The following is a 24,819-nucleotide window of genomic DNA, read 5'->3' on the forward strand; positions in this document are numbered from 1 at the left end:
AAACGCAGAGAACGTTTTGCATAAGTAAATATCCTGGCTCGAAATTCAAAGTTTTTAGAAATTTCTCTTCTTTCTTAAAGAGGAAATTAATTTTACTCCCTAGATTAAAATTTCACTCGAATTTTACGAAGCAAGTTTTCTTCAGCCTCGGGATAACTTGTTCTCGGTTAAACGGATCATTTGGCAGGAATCGTTAAAGGCTAAGAAACGAGAGGGTAATTAGAGAAAGTGAAACGATCCCTAGGGTAAGCGAAGATTACCGTGATATCTTCGCTAAATTCTCGGAAAAGAAGGATCGACTTTTTTCAGCGAAGAAACGTCGAGATTGAAGCTCGTTAACGATTTAGTCGGTAAACGTTGTAAGAATTCAGTCAGCCTTATCGTAGGTAGGTTACAAAATATGCGGAAGATAAGATGGTTTCTACCGCGTATAAGATGTACACCGGTTCCCATAAAATTCCTTACGGTTTCTGCGGCTGAATTGTGGCACACCGGTTGCATACCTTGCCGCGTAACCGAGAACCGTGATAAATCTCCGTGGATGCCGAGTTATTATTTAATCACCTTGCATTCAGCTTGGACATCTTAGTTGATGTTAACAGTTATTAACCTATAACTTTTCAACCCGATGTCGTAGAAACTTTCTTAACTGGAAATATCATATTTATCATCGATCATTTTTTGCAATATCTCCTCTGCAGTTTCATTCTTTTTCTATCGATATTTTTGATAATGATGTGGAAGCAATAACGAAGTAAACGAGAAGATTGAAAGTCATTGAGGGAGCAAAGGCTTCAATTTCACCGTTCGATTTAACTTGAAGAGGGGCGTGCATTCACTGAGAAGGAGACACTGGATGGTGGATCCCCATGGGAACCGTTATCCTTACAACGGACAGTCGATAATCGACAGTTCGACAGAGATGAGAATCAAGATTGGGTTAAGATGACCCTTTCGATGGTGAAGTGATGCATCTCAGTTTTAGAAAGTCACAATCGAAATCACCCTTTCAATTATAAAATTCAATATTTTCAACATAGACGTCTTTATAGAATCTACGAATGTATTATTAGAAAGGGTTGTTTAGTTTGGTCAGATTTCCCTCGAGCATAGTTGTAATCTCGACATGGTCAGCTTACACGATGCAGACTTCCTGTCGATTGCGAGTAACGGGTCTTCCGGCCTGCTCGACCGATCACAGCCCGTTCGTCGAACGAGTCTATGCACTTTGCAATGCACTTTACGAATGAAAATAGATGAATTAATAAACGGAGTAGAAGCGACCTGATTACAGCTTACAAAAGAGTCGATTAAGGTTGAATTGCTTCTTCTGGACACCGTTATCCTTATTTAGTTGGACTCGTTGTATTGTTCGTTCTTCTTTAATTAACGCTCCAGGAGCGTTACTTTGGAAAATATATAAACTCGATTCGTCTTGCAAAACACTTAATCACGAGCGACCATATAAAAACGAAGCCGTAAAGGCAATCAGTGTGGCACATTTGAAATAATCATTCCGGGGACAAGTATGGTCGCCCGATTATGCTCGCGCCCTGTTGCGTCGCGACGAGAACAATGGATGCGTTGCATAAAAGACGCAGCGACGATGAACTCGTCGTCGTGAAATAATAAACTTTCGCGATCCAACGTGGTTTCCACGAGGCGTGGGTGCACCAGACGTTTCCCACGAGCTCGCTCCTCGGTTCTTCGCGAGCGGAACGCTTGCGTCACCTGGGCTAGCAATTAGCTGCCGCGAGTCGTCGCGTGAACACACGTGCAATCGGCCCCCCCGGTACTTCTTACTTGGCAGAATTGCCGTTGAATTCTCATTGAGATCTGACGTAACCGTTCGTTTTCAATCAACAGACGCTCCAAATATTCAACTACGATGGAAAGGAACGTTGCCCGTGTAAATTGAGGACTACACGCTGCAGGGAGCGTAAATGTTTCATAGCAACAGCGCCGGAGAAGACAGGTGTGCTTAATTTGATATACTCTAATTGCCACGTTCGGATAACGTGTAACACTCGTATGAGGATCTTATTTTCTACTCTACATACAGTCATGTTCTTTTTATAGAAAATTTCAATTGTTCTCGTCTTTCGTGACAGTTTTAATTTAAAAAGAAGAAACGAAAAGAATTATCTGATTTGTAGCTGTTAAAGGGTTAAACGCGTGGAGGTTCGTTAATGGAGAAGACTAATGATAATAATTAGCCAAGGGAAACGACGATTGTCGGATCCTCCGGCTGTAGGTCAGTACTAGAAAGTATTCGGATTTCCTGGTTGCCAGCACGAAACGGTGCGTTGCAAAAAAACCGAGCAACGACTCTCAGCAGCAATCGGACACGTTTGCAGCGTGAAAAGAACGTGAAACGCGAGTTTCCAGGGATCCTCGTTGCATTCGACGTGTTCGCGAAACCAGTTTAACCGAACGTTCGATGCGAAACGGCGTTGTTCACGGACAATTTGACCAGCGAGCAGCTGGAAAATCGGGTAAGAAATTCAGATTAGAGGAATCTTAGTGCCGGGAGACTGGATTCGCTGGTAATTTCCGCGATAATCGGGTAATAAACGCGGAATCGTGGGTGTAACGATATCGACGAACTGCATTTAATTACCGTTGTTCCATTTTCCATAAATTCTTAAATAATTGGGCAATAAATAAGGCAAAATTATAGACCAGTTGGAAAGATATTTGACATTTATAGCTTTGAAAAAGTAGGTTTACGAGGCATTACTTTGGTTGGAATCGTGTTAGTTAACCCTCGAACGGCGGACCAGGGAGAGAGCCACAATATTTAATTTTGTATTTCACCCAGGCTTAATCTCCCTTAAATTCGACCCACGTATAAAATATTTGAATATAGGTTGAATCTAAAAATGGATTCACCGTAAAGTCATGTACCGATCGAAACGTTTGTGGTTCTCTGTTAAAGCAGCAATTTGTTGAAGCAACACGTTGCTCTACGGCACTTATCGATTCAACGTGACTGGCGGCGTATCGCATCCACATCCTCTGGGGAAATTTATCTCCCCAGACACTATGCCAAATAACGGTTTCCACGTAACCAGGAAGTGGTGGTAAAACGGTAATTACGATGATACTGGAAACATACTTTCTAACTGGATTCTCAACGATATAGTTTAAACAGCTGTTACATCAGCATGAATTAACATGCCGCGTTAATGAAGCGCACTTCTTGCCTACCCTTCAATCAGACAAGATCGTTCGAGATTCTTGTCGTTTCTTTTTATCCCATCAAGTTTTTCTCCGCTTCCGTTCCAACAATTCTCTCTATTAAATTTTTCAATTTTTTATTCTTAAATATCCAACCCATAATTAGGTTAATTTAATTAATCACAATGTCTGTTTTAGACTTCTTTTCTTTTGAAATGTCATCGAACTCGTGATTGTCAGGGGTCAAGTACCGGTTAGTATTGTTCAACGGTCACTTCCGCCGCCTTAGATGGACTCTCTCGGCGACTTCCGGCGCTAAACAAAATTGGTAATCGATACAATATCGTTTTACCATTCGAGACACGAACAAGTCGACCTTCGCAGCAGGCTTTACGTAACCCTTTACGGATAATGACGCTAGGTGCTTTGAAATTTTAATTGCCTCGTTAATAGAGCAATACTCGATCAATTAAATAATCATTATAGACAGAATTAAGTTTTCTCAGTTGAATCGCGTCCGAAGGAAGACGCTTCGTGTGAATTCTTTACTCAGAACACCAACGAAATGAAATACACGGACGTAAAGAAAAATGGCTGCATTGTCGCGTGGAAAGGTCTTTATAGCGTTGAGGGACGCGTTGTACCAGGGGGGATCTTTAACACAAAGCCTTCGTAAACTTCCTTCGCCATGACATTTCCACGAGAAAACCTGTGCTACACGCCCACCACCATAAAACCACGATTCTCGACTTTGTTCGTTACCTTGCAACTCTTGTTTCTTGAACTTCGAACTTTCCTGGTGGAAGATGAACAGATTTCAGGTGAAAAAAGCGACGTATCATTTTCTTTAAACACCTTACGAAACAATTTCCAAGTAATAGTACTCGAAAGTTTGAAAGTTTCTTCGTGAAAACTGAAGTCACAGAAAAAGAGCACAAAGGTATTCTAATTGCACAAACATTAACTCGGAGATGGTACGACTGAGTATGAACGCGGTTTTTATTAAACGCAACCGCAATGTTTTTCCCGTTAGACTGCTTGCAGCAAGAAGTCGAACGAAACGATCGAGAACGCGTCGATGATAACCGGAAATTAGATCACATCCGGAGAGGATCACGAAAGGACACGCGGCTGGGACTTATTACGCTGGTTACGGTAACCACGTGAGGTAATTAGGCCATGTTGTTCCATTCATCGAAAGAAGCTCGTATCACTCACAATGAGCCATTCAAATGCTCCTCCTGTCTTCGAGATTTCCGTTTGCATATTATTAAGTAATATCGAGGTTGCTGGTTGCTCTGAAACGCACGGTAGTCTCACGATTATGCGTTCGCTACGTTTATCTAGATCGAAGGGTGTTCTTTGTGATTCAGCATGATTTCTACGGATTTTTGTGATCTTTCGTTTTTGGACCATGACGCACCATATGCGTCTTGTAAAGAATGAAATAAATTTATTAAAAATTCGTGAGATAGGTATAATAATTTGAAACATTTTTTTTTATTGGAAGGAGGAAGCAAAGTGATTTAAAAATGTAATTATTGATATTACGTCGCGTTTAACTGTGATATATAATTTCAAATAAGGCTTTTATGCGGTTAGCTACGACATCGATACCTCCCCGGATGTGTGCATCAAGCTCCGCCAATATCCGCAACGAAAGTGAAGAAACGTCTTCCTTTTGTCGGTTGTTCGTTCAACCGTGAGAGAATGAAATTAAGATCCATTCACCGTTGTACAAACGGTTCTCTAAACACCTCTATTTAACGACTTTAAAGCTCCCGCAGCAATCGTTAAACCTAAGCTCTTCAACGTCAACCTCGCCATAGTTGTTGATTTCACTCGGCGTTTGAGAAATGATCCGTGCTTCAAATAAACGAAGGAAAGAAAAATGAAATTAGATGAAAAAAATACAAAAATATCGTTGGTCATTAATTACAATTATGGATCAATTAATTAATGTCTGCAGTAATTTGAAAGGCTATCTCAGTAAATTTTCCAATGAACAAATCATACAAATTGCTGTTGAATTGAACCTACGAGTATGAAATTGAATTCCAAATCTCCTTAAAATGGCTGCTTTCATTAAGCCGAAGCCTAAACGACTCCATAGATAGGGAATGAAGAAATGTTACGAGCCAGAATCGAATTCGAACAGTTTTCTCAAGAATCCAACGAGCAATTGTAAAGCATTCGAGTTTGTTTCGTCACGCAGAGACGAGAATTGTGCAAGCGCATTCCTGGTTAGCCGCGAACCAGAGGTTGACCATCGACTGAGAAACGGTACCAACCGAAGTTTCCATCTTTCGATTAGATTTAACCTCTGCCCGCTTCGGATCATGTTAATTAGAAAATCAGAATCGGATGCGACAGATAAATTCTCGTTGAATTCCACTCGGCAATTATCCTCGCACTGACCACGCGTTTCGCGTGCTCGTTGAACGTTGCTTTTGCAACGAACACGAAGCCTTCTTCTCTACCGTTAAGACATTAACATTCAACTCATTAGTCCGACAAGCTGGACGTGATTATTGTCGTGACGTTTTAAGGATGGAGGGTACGATGAACTCCGTTGTTGAACAGCGTTACGATGTTAGAAGAGAAGCGATTCGATACGCGAAACGTTTTTTTAATTAGATCAAATTAGAATATTCGAACGATTCAAGTATCGTTGAGGGAAATATGGAATTGAAAGGATACAGAAATGGCTACCTGATTGCCCGCGCAACTGCTCTTCTGTCACGTTTCCTTCGAGTTCTTTGACGCCGTTATTTCATCAAGCACTAAAAAATGCCCAAATGACATTTATAGTGATAAATAGGTTAATGTAGTGGAGTTGCCGGCCAGTTTGAAATTTACCGTTCGCTGGTGAATGTCGAACGCACATGGCGAGATAGATAAATACCCGTTGGGTAATTCAGGGTCGAGGTTTGAAGCGTGTCGCTTTTTATCGCGTAACGACCCGTTTGTTCTCATTTCACGATCGTCCGCGATTCCCACGTTCGCTGATCGAACGTGATCGTTCGGTTTTGCATGTTCAGGTAATTTGCATCTGCCTTACGTTGCTCTTTTTTTCTCTCCGGGAATTGTGACAAAGTTCGTTTGGGTCATAGAGGAGCACTCTTTATGGTTCTTTTTCTATTCAAAGCAGCGATCTGTTCTATTCGAGAAGAACTCTAAGCAAGCTGGAAAGCTGGTATTTTCTTGAAATTGTAACAACCACTATTCCATCCACGGTTCATCGAGTTTCTCGTGGTTCGTCGACCGATAAAGTCACGACTGGTCCAGCAATGGCCACGTGGGTTGCTGGAAAGAAAGCTGAGTATCGCTGGTTTGCAAGAAACCAGGGAAAGAGGAACGCCTAAGCGAATGCCAGACATATTATACAGGGTGTGTCTGTGTTGTGTCGCGATGCGGTCTGACCGCATTGCAATATTATCTCCATATGGTATTTCGTAACTTAGATTTTTGTGTATTACTTTCCGCTACCATTCGATCGAATTCTTTTTGTATCAAGTTATACCCGCGTTTATCGTTAATCGCGTGAAAATCTGTTAACGAGGCTGGAACGAGTCTTGATACCTTTCGAACAGGTGTTACTACTTCGGTTGCAATGTATGTTTCTTGGTTTTTAGAGTTGTTATGGTGTCCTACTTTACTTTAATTCTTGATACTACATAATATGTCACTCAGTTGGTATTTTCATTGCAAAGTGTTAAAATATTGATATCTATCCCTGGAATAGTAGTTTCTGTTCAGCCTTTGAACAAAGATTTCAACTAGCCGAAGGAAAGAATAATTCCATTCACCGTTTGGCTAATTTTCTCGATTTCTTGCCAATCGCTCGGTGTTTCCTGTTTCCATGAGCAGCAACACCAGCCCGTGAATTTACGATACTGCAACTCGACCGGTGCAGTTAGGTCTGATAGATAGTCTGAATAGCACAGCAGTAGCACGCAGGGCGTGGCCATAGTTGCACGGTTCCTTGGAACAACTTGTATCGCGTACCGAACCACAGACAATGTTCAACGATCACCTGTAATTTGTTACTATTGCAACGAGAAAGTTACACCGATTCTTAAGAAACAAAAAGACATAAGACAGGTAGAAATTTTCGATTCTTCTAACGTTAACGTTATCTACACAGCGTTGATGTAAATCTAATTCTAGAAAAGATCTCTTAGGAACAGTCTCTTTGCATGCACTGAATACTCCTCCTTTGAGTAAAATTATATATCATTAGTGTTTCTTTTATGTCAAGAGTAGAAGATGTTTGTCGAACCTATTGTGATAGCGTGAAAAGTTTCTTAGGATCTTAAGGTTTGCAAATAATTGGTTCAAAATAATCCTGTGTACAAGGATAAATGGCAGAAAGGAAATATAATAACGGAACACCTGTTAAGTATTATTAAAGTATTTTCAATAAGCAAAGAACAGCTGTGGCCATTGAAGCACCTCGAGGCAGCTTCACCTTGAAACACGATTCCTCGCGTTGAAATTTGTTACGTCTTAGGAGGAGGGTAATTGTCAAATGGTAACGGTACCTTAACCAAGTTACGCTTCATTATCGTTCAGTCACGAAGCCATGAAGTGAAATTTTGTCACGTTCTGCACGTGGGCAAGAATCACAACGAATGAGTTCGATGATCTAGAAGGTTTCCATCGGGTAGACGAGAGATTTTCCTCGATTTTCTTGCCAATTACCGGTTCACGTGGCTATGGAACGCAGAATGCCGGCAGGCGCAAAGATTTCGACGCTCAACGAACGAGCTTTCTCTTCCATAAATCCAACGGCGTCATTCTTGAACGCTCTAACTCGTGAATTTTACGCCACTCGTTTCTATTTTAACGCTGGTTCCTGTGAAAAACGAAAGTCGAACAATCTTGCGTTGTTTCAAAGATAATGAACTTTTGCTCAGAAGAATTCACGAATTTTTTTTCTTTTTCTGATTTTTCGGTGGGAAAATAGAGGGAAGACTGAGATATCTGTAATAGACCTTTGTTAACATTTCCTATATCTATCTTTTTCTCATAGAGCATGAGAATTTCTGGAAATATCATTTCTGGAAATCTATAATCTTTCGATTAACATAAGTAAGATCAGGATGAATTCAATGTACCATCAGGGATTCAATTCACAATTTTTTCTTCTTTTATTTATAAGAATGTATTATAAAGTTGGCACACCATTCGAGGTAATATTTTAATTTAATCTACCTACGAAAAGCGGTGAAGCGAAAAATTAAAATTCATCGCACGTGTTACCCTTTTCCCTGGGTTTACAAGAATCCAGGGAAGAAGACCTTGGGCGTCTGGTTCGTGTAAAAAAGATGCAGGCTTAAAGGTTAAAATATCAGAAATTAAGGCACCAAAAGTTAAGAATGGGCTGTGAATGTGAGAATAATTGTACAACCTCGTCGCGAAGGTTAAAAGATCTAAGGACATGAGAATTTTTTCCTGTTCTTTAACCAGCAACTATGAAGATCGAAGTAACCGACACGAAGACGAAGAACGTAACGTCAGATGAGATTTAATCTGCGAATCCGAGGCTTCCGTTTCCACGTTTACCATAGCACGCGTCGATGTATGCGACAGCTCACTGAGCAGAACGAAAATCGCGCGAGTTCTGCCGCTGGAAGAAGCCAAAGGGAAGAGAGTACCGTTCGGCATCGTGTGCTTGAACGCTTGAAATAGAACAAAATGAAACGACAGAAAATATATTGTATATATCGCGTTGCTTCTTCCTTTTGCGTTCAACGAAACAACGCAACAATTAACAATTCTTATTTCATCGTATTATTATATAAACAGCATAATCCTTTCCTCGTTTTGCCACGTAATTCTTTTCTTTTTATAGACTGTAGAGAGAGTATCGCATTAATTTTGTGCTTGAATCGACCGGACGCCATTTTTTAAATTAAAATTTACAGGACATAAAAAGGAAATGGGGTTCTTAGTTTTACGAGGAAAGAATTATTTCAATCTCCTGAGGAAGTTGCAATTCCTGCACGAAACGAATTAAAAACATCCTTTGTTCCCTGAAAACGAACCATATTGGAACTAATCTAGCCTCGTTAGAACCTGATTCTCATTATCGCCTCGATTAAATTTTACTGGAACCAGGCCATCGATTCTTCTCTATCCATTCCCATCGTCGGATCAACGAGAGAAAGATTCTCACAGAAAGTTTCACCGAAAATACCGATTCTCGAGTCTGGTACAAAGCCTGTTTTCAACAATGTCCATACAGTTGTGCCCTATTCTCTTTATACCCAAAAAACCTGCATACTTTCAAAATAATAAGAGTACCGTGAGACGTATTGAAATCTCGATAATTACTAAATTTTAGTCTTTCAATATTATCACTTCATATCATTAGTAATGTTATTCCAAACATTTTTCCCTTTTTCTTTCATCAATTATTAAATTATTTTACACTTGAATTGTCCGTGTCACCGATTACCTCCACACCGATCAACGTGTCAAAAATTATTCTTTCCAACTCACGTATGACTCCTTTTATATTATAAAGAAACTTACGTTTGTTTCTCCTACGATCCACGTCGCGATCCTTGTCCAGGGTACATGTACTCCACAGAAAGTGTCCGCGCGCGAGTCGACAATCTTTCACTGCACAACCGCGTGTTTCGAGATGAGCACAATTAATAAATAACAATATACGATCGACAGGTATACGTGGCCACCAAAAGATCGACGAAAATCAGCGGAAAAAGATGAACTGAAACGTAAAATAGTAGCAACAGAGAATTTGATTCAGGGTCACGGAGCTCCTTCCCTCCGGCCCACCGTTTCGAGACTGAGGAACCCGGTTCTCTCTCTCTCCAGGTGAACGGAGCTGGTTACCTGAGTAAGAGCCTTCTCCTCGAGGCCTTTGTTAGTGAAAAAGAGAGGCGAGACAGAAGGAAAAGGAAGGAAACGCGAGGAACGTAGGCGCAGCGCGGTGAAGAAGAAAACGATGGAGGTGGAGGGCATTCGGGTTGACTCGTGGCGTGAACGAAAACTGCCGAGCTTGGTTCATTCCTTGTTTGTTTATCGGCGTTGAAAATGCGCCGCCTTTTAACTTCTCGATGCGTTTCGATGTGCTGGCATTTTTAGCGGCGATCGTCGTGTCAGTTGGAAATTTAAACTTTAACCTAAACGCCATCCCACTGTGTTGCATAGAGATGGGATCCAGGTATTTTACAGTCAGTCGATCTAAATAATTCTAAATATTTATAAATACTTAGGGAATTATAAATCGTCTAAAAAATGAGAGTTATTATAATTGTTCTCTCAAGAATTCAAAATTTTATACATCCGTAGAATGTGATTACTCTGACACTATCAGTTGCATATAATTGAATTTGTTTCAATAAAATATCAATGACGGAGGAATTCAGACAATCGAAGATAGCTCGACTCGCAATCAGTTCGATCGGATCGAGCGAGCGGAGACACCGATGCTTGCATAAGAAAGGTCGCCCGGTGAGTTGAACGCATAGTCACTCGACTATCACCAGATGTCTTCTCCCCGTGTGTAGCAACGAAATAACTAACTAAATTTATATAGTCGAAGTGAGTGACTGTATGTTTTAATTATTAATCAATTCAATCTGTTTCTTCCTTTTCCTCCTTCATAAAGTTATGCGTTCAGGTTTCTCCAACTTCAAGCTTCTGTTTTTGAGATACATTCAGATTACAGAGAAATGATATTTCTAGAAATGAAAATTCAATGTAATAAATCGTGAACGGACTTGGTAAATTCTTCTAGGAAAGGCTTAACTCTAATTTCGATCTACGAAGTGGGAAAATGATGATTCTTGAATACACATTGAACATTCCTTATTATTCAGTCTTACACGAGAAAACAGAATGAAAGTAGCGATAGGAAAGAAGATTTCGCGATAGAATTTCATAGAAATTCATGTCGGACGATGCAGAATAGGGTGCATCGTTGCACGTAGCTGGAAACCACGTCATAAATAGCCCGAGGCGAATGGCTCGTGCACAACTTTAACCTGGCCGATTAATTTCTGGCCTAACAGGATACCTAGCAGCCGGTTGCTTGAAATACTGAGATCACCAGATACGTAGTCCACGACTAATTGCATAACGGGCAGAGCGAAATTTTTCAACAACGGGTAGTCTATGTGTACCAACGTCTGTAGGACGTCGAGCCGAGTAATCGTGCCCACCTTTTTAACCCTTTCGCCGAGAAGGTCGCGAGCTGTCCCAGTTCAATTCTCGCCGTCTCACTGGAATATGTGAAAGGGGATACTTTGGAACAATCTTAAATTATTTCATTATTCAATCTCAAATATAGGATTTTCCCAGTCTGGAAACACTGTTCGTTTTGCATCGTCGATTAAGTACTTTCTCAACTTTCTTCTGTTGTATTGATAGGAACGAGACGTATAAATCATACTCTTGTAATTTCTTCGGAAGATTCGTACAAAATGTTTTAATTCTTCATCGTCCCGTTGCGTCACCTGTAAACGTAGGTTTAAATAAAAATTTATGACTAACATTAGTTTTTTTTCAGGTGCGGGCATCACCATGAAGATATCCGGTATGGAATGAACGAGTGGATGACGGTTTGAGTAATTATTCAAGGTATTTGATTCATCTTAGTTCTTAAATTAAATTTTAATCTCAGCAACCCTTTATTCGAGGGTTAATTATTCGACCATTGACAAAATATTTCATTAAAAAATTTCTTCGATCAGTGTTCGATCGAGTCCGATTTAGGTCTCCGACATTCTTTGACTGAACGAGGAGGCGCACATTCTCGAGCATGTACTCGAGAATAAAGAGGTCGTCGTAAATGCCCCGACGTTAATTTGCCAGCAGTTTTGTAGGACACGAATGCAAGGTGGGACGATGGAAAAGAGTAAAAGAGAAAGAAAGAAAGAGACTGAGGAGCGGCTCTCTTGTACAGCCTTGTTCATCAAGGTAGCACACGTTATAGCATGGACGCACGTACACATGTACACCTGTACGCGGGCCGGACAACGCGTTTCGAACGGTTTCTCGCGCGGGTCGACGTCCTGCCAAAACTGCCTAATCGTGTCGCCACGCTTGCACATGCCGTCCAGTTGGTGGACAAATTCAAATCAGCTACTTTTGTCCCATTTGAGAAATGGAATCTCGAAAGGCAATCGTGAACAATTTCAAAAGACACGACTAATCTGTGTAATTTGAAAGCTAACTCACGCTGGAACGCAAGGTTTTTTTTTTATTCTTCGCGATAAGTGTGCCCGTCACAGTGACTCAGAACGAACCTGTTGGAATTGGGAACGGAATCACGGAAATTTCAAGGGAAAAGCTTCCGTCTAGGTGTACGCGCCAAGAATGAAGCACGTTCGTTTAATAACTGTATACGTTGAACAGCGATGCATTCGAATAGTGCAGACGGATTTCTACGATTCACGCAGTGCAAACACCTTCGGGCGATTATCATATTTTCTCCTAATCAGTCGAGTGTTTCCTTTTTCCTAACGAAGTTCAGTTCTCCGTTTTTCCTTGGTATTGTAACAGTCGAGTGCAATTGTAAGTAGATGAAATCGCGAAGGAATCAGAGAAGCTCCGGATGCGGAAAAGCTGGCTTACCTATATTCATCGAGCAGGCGAAATCGTTCGCGACGCGTGAACGCTTCACGCATCGGCAGCGAGCGAGCGAGCAGTCAGGCTCCGATACCGTTACACTTGGCAGCTTCCTGCCGCTCGGACTACGGCCTCCATCAGCCTCTGCTCGCCTCGCCTTCTTGCATACTTATAGTGCCTTTTCGGTATCGTCATTGTCACCTACCAATGGCACACGCTCACCTATACCGTAATCCGGACGAACGTTAGCCGTTTCATGCCCGACCGAGGAATTCTTTCATCCATACCTAGCTTCGTAAAGATGGAGAAAGCGTGTATCATAAGATGACGATCAAACGCTTGGGAATGGAACGCCGAAGGCCGATAGAGTTCGATGATAATTGATCGAATGATTTCCTCTTTGACTTTATTCAGAGGAACATTCAATTAAGGTGGAGCTAATTGATTAAATCTAAGTCAGGTTCAGGTGCTCGAAGATCCATTTACGTTGCTGATTTCTTTTCGACATTTTTGCCCTCTGCAGTTTCATTTTCTACAGATAGCCTTTTCTCTTCCCACCCTCTTGCAACGATTAACCACGTTCCGATGTTTCGTGTTTCAAATTACACCCCCCGATGGTTTCTCCTTTAACCCGTCGGAACGTTCAAAAGTCTTCTTGAGATTACTCGAGGAAAAGGTACTGTCCAAACGATTTCGACCTCTATCGATCTTTCCCTTGGAGAGACGTCGATGCAGAAGGAAACGAAACACCTCGGGCGGTGAAGCAAGCAGTCGAACGGTACTTCTTGGAACGAAATTACACGTACTCATAGTAAGCCGCGTTGATTACATAATCGGCGCGTTGCACGAGCCATCCGAAGAAATGTTGCTCGTTGGTGGTTAGCCTGGCGGCCATCTTTGCGGTCTTCTCGAACCTACGCGATCATAGATGCGTCAAGGTTTCTTTGTTCCTCGCTTTTCTTCTTGTTTCCTTCTTTTCTCGCGTAATCGACGTTCAGGAAGCATGTAATGCGATTCGAGATCACTGTACTTTGCGTTGTTCCTTGAAAAACGATCACCATCGATGCCTATTTCCATCCTCGGTAAGAAAATTGATCGTAAACTTGCCGGTTTGTACAATTTTTATCAACAGGAATTTCACCGAGGAATGTTATAACTTTGAAACTATGGGTAACGGTTAATACCGCAGCTTGGAATTTCTTTGGAATTTTTTAAGTCATGAATTCTAACGAATCGTTTACTTTGTGTTATCAAAACGTAAGAAATCGTGGGCCATCGATTGGCAAATACATCGTTGGTCACGTTCGCGACAACCGTACGAATTAGTCAGTCAGAGAATGTGAATGGACGAGTGTTTTCCATCGATTCTCGAGGCGTGAAGGCAGCTCGCCAAGAGGAGCAGGGCGCAGTCGTTTACCTTCAACGGCTGCGACCCCATTTGTAACATTCTTTACTCCCCTTCTCTTCGTAATCAACAGTTGCTTTCCTTTTCTTTCTTCTTTCCTTCTTTTCCTCGTCGAAGACAACGCGAACATTGCGTAACTCGGCTTTTAATTTCGATGGGATTGGTCGAATGCATCGATATGCTGATTCGTTTGATATTATTATGATTTGCAATGTAACTTGACACGATCTTACAAATTTAACCTAATTAGATGATCAAAAAGATCAAAACAGTTTGTAGGGTTTTATTAAAATCACGTAGGAATTATATTTTTTAATGCAAATATTTTTATTGAAAAATATTACAATATTGTTCTATAATAAATACAAAATAAATTACAAATTATTTGATTCGATGATGATCGAGTTTTAAACACAATCGACGAACGCACGATGGCAAGTGTCATTGGATTCGACTAAAGTGATCATTGATTTGTCGTCTTTTAATGTCATCCACAACCAATTGTTTAGTCTGACCAAGTAAAATTCGTTTCGTTTTGGTAGCATCGGTTCTTCAGTGATCACTGTATCGTTGTTAACATCTCCTGATGTGTATCCCATTGTTTTGCATAAATTTGTTGCCTCTTCCTGTGATGAGATAGGATTTGGGAAACATTCTGTGTGCCATACACCATAACTTCGACTAATTATTTCTCCAGATCCATCACTGTAATCAATTTACACAAGATTTGGTATTATCACTCAAGTTTCATAATTATTATATCCATTTTTCAAAATAATATTCTAATTTACCTGTCATTTGAAAATCGTTTTAACATTCTGCATGTTGCTTCGTCTTCACCCTCTATGCAATCCCGATCTCCATCGCAAATAAATTCCTGAGGGATGCAAGTATCGTTGCCAGTGCTCCTATTAAATATTTTTGAACATTTTATTAGAGTTTAAATGACTCTTCAAGTTTTTAATGAAATATTGCAATGTAAGCTCTTTCTTACGTTCTACATTTGAGACTGTCGTCTCTGCAAGGACACAATTCTGGAGATTCATCAGTTTTATCGTAACAGTGGCGTACACCGTCACATAATCTCCCTGGGTTTGTTAACTTCAGATACTCTGCACAGGTGCATATCATTGGTTCGTCCGATGCATCGGTGCAATCTGGTATTCCGTCACAGAATGCACTTTTGTCCACGCATGCTCCATTTCTGCATCGTAATTCCGATTTCAAGCAATCTGCCAATTAAAAAATATACAGACAATCAATTTTTCTATTTCCATATTTAATAATGAAACTATTCATACTTACTGCAACCATCTACACTGTTCTCGCAATTTTTCCGAAATTCTTCGCAGTATTTTGGATTCTCGTCCGAGTGATCCCGACAGTCTAGAACCCCGTCACAAATTCGATCTTTCGGAATGCATTCTCCAATGCTGCACCGGAAACCATCGCAAGTTGCCTCGATCGATTGCCTCTTCCCATCTAATTCAACATTTCACGTTAATTAGAATTTCATTTTTCAAATTTTTGTGTGTAATATGAACGTACCCATAGCCTCTATTAAATAAGGATTTATGTGATCGATGGCTGTTAAAGTTTGAGGATCCCGGAAACTGCAAGGACCCTTGTGATCCTGGAACGTGGCCGCAGGGTACCAACCTTTTCTACCTTGACAAAATACCACTCCACTCCAATCTGACGTTTGATCCCCCTGAAAATCAAGTAGAAATTCTATATTCAATCAATTCTATATCAATTACACATTAATTGAACGAAATTTACCGAGCATTCGGAGATCTTATTATTAATAAAGCATCGATGACAACTTTTACAATTTTGCAAAACAGTTTTCAAGAAAATCGACTGAGTTTCGTATTTCTCGTTAGTTCCAACAGCCACACAGGTGTCGTTCATTCCTGGCAAATATATCCTAAAACATGTTCAATAATTAAAATAGTCGAAGGGTTAATGAAATTGATCAACGAGAGTGTACTCACGTTTTATCGAGAAACAGTGGTTGTACATGACGACTGACATTCACGCGACGTTTTAAGTGCAGTAGGATAGACTGTGAATTATTCACTGGTTGTAGTTCATCGATAATCGACACCTGTTGGTGAGGACCATCCACATGACGGAATAATGGGCCATAGCCAAACACAGCTGTAACGTAATTTTGGTCCAGTCTGCAAATGAATGATTTAATATTTTAATTTCAAAATTTCATTTACTAAACGAATTTCCAATTTTCTTCTGATTTTTGTCATTCTTTAATAATGACTGATTCGAAAATAAATTAACTTACTTGATGTTCTCGAGGCATTTCGAAGCAGACAGCAGCCAGCTGTGATCCAACAGCAACGCAGGGCAACGATAGTCTCCGTCGACAAAGATGGCGGCAAGCCACGGCCACAGGTGAATGTGGTTTCCGGTGCTGGAATCTATAGTCAAGTATGTGCTTATACTACCGCTCAGAACCGGTGTGCAGCGAATGTAAAGTCCTGGACAGGTTTCGTTCTGCTCTTTTACAGAGACGGTTGATGGAATATTTTGTTGCGTTTCGTTTTCCTCCTTCCACCGTATCGTTTCTAATTCTGAGTTTTTCGTCGTGATCGAATGGGAAAATTTTAAGCCCCTTTAAATAAAAAAATTCTTATTAAGAAAAATAAGGTAATTATGACTTTAGGCAAGAATTGCTTTAACAGAGACTTACGCAAATCCGAAATATTCGCACATATTTTGTCCAATAAGTATGGCAGTCGATTGATTTCTATGCATTCTAGGACGATGGCACGTCGGTCGCCATTTACCATCAATGTTTCTTGTAAGAGTGCCCTTTATGTTCAACAATGGTCGCTCATCAGCGTCCAGGTACACGTGCTTGCCATCGGTCAATGTAACTATCAATAGAAACAATCATTCGGTAAAATAAAATGCTTCCATTTTAGAATCTTACTTCTGAAAATAACTCACAGCAGTCCAATTCGTCTTCTTTATATTTGCAATCGAATTGTGTGTCGCATTTTTGGGACATCGAAATGCAAATGCCACTCTTCTTACAGAAAAATTGATCCGCAGAACAGATCTCTGTAAAATAAGCATCTATGACATTTAAGGAGATTCGGAAAATATTATTAATATTACTTACCACAATCTTGCTCGTCAGTTTTGTCTTCGCAATCCAAATATCCGTCGCAAATCGCGGTTGGTTGAAAGTTTCGCAAATAATCTCTGCAAGTGCAATTCATTTCGTCTGTGCTGTCCTCGCAATCCACCTCTCTGTTGCATCTTTTGTTAATGAAAATACTCTGAAGCAACCTATCAGATTTATTAGAATTTTCGTCAATTTACAAAATCCATTAATCATTAATTAGTGATTCGTTATTCTTCACCTTTCACACGTGAAAGTTGTCGGAGCCTCGGTTGTCGTATCGATTTCTACAGAACTAGTTTCCGCATCATTAGAACTATGCGTTGTCAATTCATCAACGTTATCAAATTCCACTTCATTATTTTGCAATACCGTCGTCAAAGTTCGATCGGTCGTATCAACTTCCTCGGTATCTAAAAAATGTTTCAATTAACTTCATTTACATGAAAAAGAAGAAATCTTATATTTAATAATCTACCATTTTTCAAAATTTGTTGAGATGTCGAATTATCTATGTTATTCTCTAATGGTAAAATAGTTTCGAAATCAGAATCAGGATCGTCGAATTTCCTGTAGAGTGGATGATTCCAATAAACGTTGCAATTAAGTTCGTCTTCGCCGTCCAGACAATCGATTATTCGATTGCAACGTGCTTTGATAGGCAAACATTTGCCTAGACCGCCGTTGCAACTGAATCCTGGACACTTTGCCAATGGGGTTCGTTTCAGAGGAGGTATTCCACGACCATCTGAAGATTATAAACACAGTATTATCAGAGACCAAAATTTTATATACTCAGAAACTCACTAGAAATTTCTTGAATCCAGCTGAGAAAGTAGCTGACTTTCGTATAAGCACCGGGTTCGGCTGGTCGACCACAGCCTTCTCCGTGGCTAACTATCCCAGCTACGTACCATTGTGATTCTGAATACGCATTTCTGGAAACAAAATCACAATGAACGAAATTAACGGAAGTTACTAATTAAAAAATTTCAAGATCAAGAAATTAATTAATTTTCACCTGCACATCAAAGGACCTCCACTGTCCCCTTGGCACGCATCGCGACCTCCTTGAGGATATCCGGCGCAGACGACAGCCTCAGTTTGATCAGTCTCATACTTACACTTCTTTAATATCGGCACTTCGACTTCCCTCAAATGATCAGCTGTGAAATCACCAAAGAAACATGAATTTCAATCTAATTCTTCTTCCTAATTAATATTCAAATCACTCACGATCTGGTCCATGTTCACTGGTAGCACCCCATCCAATAGCCAAGCAGGAAGAGTATGGTTCCGGTTGTCGCCGCCACATTGGGCCTAGAATATCTTCTTCCGGTAAACATACCGGTCGTACCCATCGATTGAAACGCAGAGGATCGTCCAACATGATCATCCCTATATCATTCGTCATGTCTTTGCTGTTGTAGCGTGGATACTCAATGGCGTACCGTGCTTTTCTGTATTGAGACATCGGGGAGAAAGAGAATCTTCGTAGCATCCCTGCTTGAATCTCGTAATAATGATTCATGTATCCGTCGACGCAATGAGCAGCCGTAAGAATCCACAATTCGTTTAAGATGATACCGCCGCAATGAAAGTTGCCATCCTTGTAAATGGCCACCAGGAATGGCCAAGCTTTCGGTTCACTAGCGCGTCCACCGACGACCCGCAATTGAGAGCCAACCAAATCATCTTCTTTGCTAACATTCCTACCTATCTCATTGGTTTCCAAATCAATATTTTGGTCGTCGTTCTTCGGGGTGGACGATGGTGAAGGATCTTGCGAAAGCATTGTAGTGCCGCAAAGAAACCGAGGACATTGCACGTAGACTGCTGTGTGCATGCAGGAGGGAATTAGTTTAGTTTCACCTTTGAATTCCGCCAGGTAAGAACCCTGATAAGCGTTATCCGGCACCGAGTGAATTTCCACCTTAGGCATTTCTCTGTAATGATCAATTAATTCTGTTGAAATTGATTGTTCGTGGATTTGGAGTTTAATTTGACGTACTTTAATGAGGGACCAATCTCAGAGACACATGCATCCTTGGCCCAAGAATCAATTGGTGTACAGACGGGGTACCATTGACCCTTGTAATTCTTGTGCAGGTACCCTTCGGTGTAACCGATCGTGAATACCTGATTAATTTCAATTTTGATTAGTGAGAGATTAGGGGCAGTGTTGACAGATTAAATTAAATTGTTACATTTTTGCCCTCGATGTAAGAGGGTGTTAGTATATTGCAGTCTTCTTCATCCTTCCCATTGGCACATTGTTTTATACCATCGCAGCGTTGGGATAATGGGACACAATTGTCCGCTGTGTATCGCTTGTACCAGTCGTTGCAGCTGAAGGAAGTCTTTGGGCAACCTGAAATAAAAAATTAAGAAAATTTTAATTTAACAATGCGCGCTTTTGAAACTGTAATACTAACGCCATCTGATGACGATCCTGGAAACTAACAAAATAAAAAATTATATTTTGTTTGTATAAAATGAATTATTATCTTTAGATGATTAAATTTTTGTGTCCATAATGATTCACTTGTGCCAGTGATGGGTTCAAGTTGATTATTTTGTGAGGAAAGATAATTTTCTGCTCACCACTAGATGGCAGTGGCAGTACCTTCTTCTTTCTTTATTATAAATTAAAAAACATATAAAAATAAGACTTGCGCAATGATTATGAAATTAATTGCTTCTCTCTTATTTCTATGTAAATTATTACATTTCAGTTATGAACATGAGCAGTAAAAGGAAAGTCGCGTAATCAAAGAAGCAGTACACTTATGAAAGAACTGTAATTTACATTAATTAATCTTCAAAAGCGCGCATGGTAAAGGAAGATGACATGAGACTTCTTTAAACATGAGAATCCTTTCACAAACTTTAAGGATCAAAGTAAATGTATTTATGTTGTTTATTTGAAAATTAAATGTCATTTAACTCACTAATTTTGAAAAAGTGTTAAAACTAGAAATCTTACAATTAGTAGTATTAAAACAGATGTGCATCAACTTACCCAGACAACCCAATTCGTCCTCTCCATGAGGACAATCAAAGTAACCGTCGCAAAGTCGCTCCTGGGATATCCTGTCCCTACAGGAACATGTGATTTCATCACTAGAGTCCATGCAATCCACCTGACCATCGCACCATTGCGACCTCGGTATGCACTTCTGTCCATCTCCGCATCGAATCATGTTGAACGGACATGGCTTTGTCCCTGTTATTCCAGAAAACACTTAGCATATTAAGTGCTAATAGGTTTAAATAATAATTATCGTAGTATTCTTACCAGGTAGCGAAGACTCCTGACCATCGGTACCCTCTTTCCCATCATCTTCCTTCTCCGATGAAACCGAGGACCTCTGATATTCCGATACTCCAGGAATGGCCGGAAATTGGAAGGTCGGGGCAGGAATATAAGTGCAATAATATGGTGGCTTTGGATTAGCACCGCCACTGGGTGACTGATGTCCAGGGAATATTGGATAACTCTGTGGTCCAGGACCTGTAGGTCCAATCCTCTGACCACCAGGGGTACCAAAATTTCCTGGGAACGATGGCACAGGTAAAACTTGGACATTCTGTGCCTGTACTTGAAAATAGTTAGGAGCTTGATTCATGGGATTTTGAACGTTAGGTCTCTGCTGAGACATGGGGATCGGGTAGGGTGCTCCTGGCGAGGACGCCGGGTACATGGTTTGACCTGGAGCAGACTGTTTCACGGGACCATTCGCTGGTGGTCCGTAGAAGCAGACCTGATAAGGCATCCAGGACATGGTTGGGGTCAGCTGCAGTTGTTGGGTCGATTTCATGGTTTCCGCAGTTGGGATCATTCCTGGTCCCGAATCCATGGTACCTTTGTTTTGCAGCTGATCGCTAAAGATGATTCTTTCTTTGATGTTTAGATAGTTCGACTTTCGGGAGTTCTTTGGAGCTAAAAATAAATCGCTAGTTACATGGTATAATATCCATTGAACGGCGGTAATGATTCATGACGCCTTTAGAATTCAAACTAAGCGACGACGTAATAAATAATGCATCTACCGTTTTCACCTTCCCTTTCCGAAGCGTTCCAATTGCCGCGACCTTGGTCCGAAGGATGCATCGAAGGATGCACTGTGTTATTCGCAATTTCCGTCGCGTTGTCTCCGTCTAGCTCGATCGTCACGTTCATGGTAATCGTAGTCCGCTCTGTGTCATCGATTTGGTTCGTCAGGGTCGTCGCTTCTTCCGTTTTCGACGTCACTGATGCACTCGTAGTTGCATTAATCGGTTCCTTTTCTGTCGATGTCGGTTTATGTTCCTTCGAAGGTTCGTAAAAAATCGACACTGTTGAATGTTGAACCTCAGGTTCAATAGATGTCATGGAATTACTACTCAAATCATTATCCAACAAATTATTGACGACATCAACGTTCTTCTTAATCTGAGCCTGATCAAAGTGCTCTTTCATCGTTTGATTATCATTTTCTATGGCTGTTTCATTGTTGAACAATGTGGAATCATTTTTACATTGAAGACATTTCACCAATTCTACGAATTTCGACTTAGTCCCATTCGTTTCTAAGGAAGAGTTCCCTAGGAGAACATGCAAATGAGGCAAGCTGATGTTCACGATGCTGACAATACTCAGCATCGAATTCATGATGGTCTTGCAGTGTTTCATATTCTGGTTACACGGGCTCGTATTAGTGTTACGTTTCAGACGGCTTTGATCTATTTGTAACAAGATCGCGCGCAATTCAGGAGTCATATCCGGTATCTGCTGATTGTAGAAATACTCTTGTAAATCCTGATTATCCGATTTTGTGGTTTCTTCCTCTGGTATCGATTTATTCAAAACAAATTCCTCTCGTGGCTCGTATTGATCTTCAGTGGATTCCATTTGAATTTGTTGGATACGACAGAAGTAACCTGAGGAAAATTAAATTTTAATATTTAACATCCATGAGACCCTTTTCTCTCGTTTTGCAGAATTAACGTACCCGACGTGACAGTTAAATACCCCATGAATGCGGCAAAACAGATAATTAATATCGCGAACAGAAGCTCCTTTAATTCCGGAAATTTACAACGTTTCACGCGTTCGTTGCTGCCGTGTTCCGAGTCGAGCCTCGAATTACCTGAAATTGAAATTGAAATTGAACGAACGTCAACGAAATGCCGTATACATATTTCATGGTTGGATCAAAGCGTATAAAAAGGTAGAGAAGATACATGGTCGAACGAATGCGAGCAAGAAATATTAATGAATTTCCGCACCATCGGCTTGAAGAACCTCTCCAGAAATCGGCGCGGTCAGATTCACGTAGCATTGGCCGTCTATTATCGGCAGATGTTCCTGTTTCTTCTGTTTCGAATCCATGACGAATGATTTCCAAAAAAACCTGAATGAAAATGCGATATTTAAATATCTATTTTTTTACTCTTCGAGATAGCTTCACACGGTAGACGTTTCGAACGCTTTGGACAGCAAGAAAGTTTCTCTATCATTAACTGCGGCCATCGGATCGTCTGAAGCTTCAGATTTCAGCGCAAAGTTGCATCGTATCGCGATTCCGTTTCCGGTAGACTAGCTTCGGTATAGCACGCGTAAGAAATGGTACTCACGTTCGCAAGCTTTTAGAGCACCTTTCCTCAGCGAATCGTTTCCATTCGATGGACCGTGGACAACCCAGATACGTCGTTGGAAAAGTTGTCGCTGCCAATGGTCCGTGCTCTGGATGTCGCGGGCGTGAAATGACCCGTGGGACTCGATCGACTCGCTAAACTTTGTATCGAATGTGTCAGCAATACCTGTGTCGAATATCGTGTCCGTGAAATTTCATCATCGCGAACCGAGTGAACGACCCCCGAGCATTGAACTCCGCCTCCATTTTCAATTCAATTTTTATTTGGCGAAATTATGAATGTTGCTGTTGTTAGTCAAACTTCTAGGTGTACTTTACAAGCTTTTTTTAAAGAATTGTTATGGGTAGTTTGAAAATTTTAAATAGAAAAATAATATCTTGGGAAATTGCATAAAATTTGGGATATAAAAATGAAAATTAGCTTAATATTTTCTCCCCGTTAGAACTTTATTTTTTGAGGATTTATATTAATTATTAAATATGTTCTTCAAAAAGGGATGAAATAGAAGAGTTCGAACTTTCCTCTTTTATTGCGAAATGCATCGTTTTGCAAAATAAATGTTCGGAATAAAATTTGTATTTCTGCTCGTTATTTCCGCCATCGCATTATAAGCGTAATAGGATCCATCCAGTGTCATCGATTTTCGCCAATTATTGCGTACACGCTTTTTTACGGGAATGCGCGAAATCAACGAATATTTCACGACAGAACGATTCAGCTATTCTATCGCGTGTGTCTTCATGCGATCGTTCCAAGTGAAACACGCAGAAATTTTATTCCTATCACGATATATGAAATTTCATTCTCGCCTCGCATATATGAAATTCCATAAATTTCGGCTGAGTGCGGAAAGATTTCTAGGTTGAATATTCAAAACGAATTTAAGAGATTATCATTTAAAGGTTTTAAATTTTAATTTTAAAATAAATTCGTGAATTTGCACTGATGCAAAAATTAAATTAAATTTAAACTCAAAAATTTGAAGGAAAGCACGTCTGGCGATAAAATTTCACACGCGGTACGATATGACGTTCATGAAATTCAAAGATAATTAAATTGAAAAAGTTACGTGTAGACTTTAACTAACTGTACGCCGATTAGACACGTTTAATTTTACATGAAAAATTCTCTTATCCGCGTAATTGGATAGTCTGTTTAAGTGTAAGCAGAATCGTTATGGAACGAAAAGAACGGTGCTTCGGGGAAATGTTAATTGGATGAATTAAAACTGACAGCAGCGTTCTCAGTAAAACTATTCGAGCTTCCTGAAATACTTGATCGCAGTAAATAGTTCTTCTTAATGATGTAATAATTATTAAATAAGTATTTTTATAAAAACACCAAAATACAAATTAATGGCATTTGTATCAATATTAATTAAAATCCTTAAGAATGGCCTATCGACAGCAATCAAAGTACCAAAATGGCGATCAATGTCAGTGGTACCAAGGTTGCAGCTAACAATCACCATACAACAGGTTCGATTACGTGGAAATTATTTCAAGTATCGTAACACGAACATTCGTTACGCAATGCACGGATGTTATTTTCATACTTTCTCCAGGTAGTGGTCAATAGTGACCGGCTCGATCGTCAAAAGTGACAACAGTCTCCTTTCGAACGTCAGTTCGACTAGCTTCTCCTACGTCGTTCCTCGTGTTTTCTCCTCTACATCTCTCGATTTCCATAAATCAACGTGGCCTCTGGAAACCAGAGAACGTTCTATGATCTCGTTGTTCCAAGTAATTGTGCCATGCTAATCAAACGTGACCCAGAAAGGGGACTTTCAAGGCTGTCGAACTAGTATCATAACAGCGTTCAGATCAACACTAAAATGATA

General features: G+C 40.3%; 3 protein-coding genes across 5 annotated transcripts in view; 1 reads left to right on the forward strand and 2 right to left on the reverse strand.

The window, feature by feature from the left end:
• The window catches only part of LOC114877960 (sushi, von Willebrand factor type A, EGF and pentraxin domain-containing protein 1), a 30,560-nt gene extending 20,505 nt beyond the window's left edge, over positions 1-10,055 (reverse strand). For both annotated transcript variants that reach the window (XM_029191188.2, XM_029191187.2), the window contains exon 1: positions 9,721-10,055. The gene's annotated coding sequence lies outside the window, so the exon portion shown is untranslated. The remainder of the gene's footprint in view (positions 1-9,720) is intronic.
• Positions 10,056-11,722: 1,667 nt separating this feature from the next.
• Positions 11,723-24,819, forward strand: part of LOC114877963 (neutral ceramidase) — a 39,935-nt gene continuing 26,838 nt past the window's right edge. Inside the window, exon 1 of the mRNA XM_046286884.1 lies at positions 11,723-11,793. The gene's annotated coding sequence lies outside the window, so the exon portion shown is untranslated. The remainder of the gene's footprint in view (positions 11,794-24,819) is intronic.
• Positions 14,522-23,117, reverse strand: LOC114877961 (serine protease nudel). 2 transcript variants are annotated; one of them, XM_029191191.2, is made up of 24 exons: positions 22,959-23,117; positions 22,611-22,735; positions 22,334-22,471; positions 21,402-22,262; positions 20,638-21,282; positions 20,362-20,565; positions 19,547-19,710; positions 19,351-19,478; positions 18,576-19,285; positions 18,361-18,505; positions 18,147-18,277; positions 17,818-18,087; positions 17,581-17,752; positions 17,337-17,506; positions 17,162-17,275; positions 16,902-17,088; positions 16,494-16,823; positions 16,186-16,374; positions 15,971-16,118; positions 15,737-15,899; positions 15,494-15,670; positions 15,183-15,420; positions 14,980-15,096; positions 14,522-14,893 (listed from the first exon to the last, which is right to left on the reverse strand). In XM_029191191.2, the coding sequence occupies exons 2-24, from the start codon at positions 22,711-22,713 to the stop codon at positions 14,596-14,598; spliced, it is 5,802 nt and encodes a 1,933-aa protein (XP_029047024.2). In that variant the 5' UTR covers positions 22,714-22,735; positions 22,959-23,117; the 3' UTR covers positions 14,522-14,595. The 2 variants fall into 2 exon arrangements, with proteins under 2 accessions (XP_029047024.2, XP_046142836.1); XM_046286880.1 differs by having other exon boundaries at positions 21,393-22,262; positions 22,611-22,734; positions 22,957-23,117.

This window comes from Osmia bicornis, chromosome 8, assembly GCF_907164935.1.
Source record: "Osmia bicornis bicornis chromosome 8, iOsmBic2.1, whole genome shotgun sequence".
NCBI lineage: Eukaryota > Metazoa > Arthropoda > Insecta > Hymenoptera > Megachilidae > Osmia > Osmia bicornis.

What these genes read in the sequence shown, in the direction of transcription:
- LOC114877961 (XM_046286880.1), bottom strand. Translation starts at nt 22,713, where the DNA reads ATGGATTCGAAACAGAAGAAACAGGAACATCTGCCGATAATAGACGGC. An exon ending in ACAACTTTCACGTGTGAAAG is followed by an intron (nt 17,507 to 17,580) that starts GTGAAGAATAAC and finishes TAAATCTGATAG; the next exon opens with GTTGCTTCAGAGTATTTTCA. An exon ending in TGCGAATATTTCGGATTTGC is followed by an intron (nt 16,824 to 16,901) that starts GTAAGTCTCTGT and finishes TTTTATTTAAAG; the next exon opens with GGGCTTAAAATTTTCCCATT.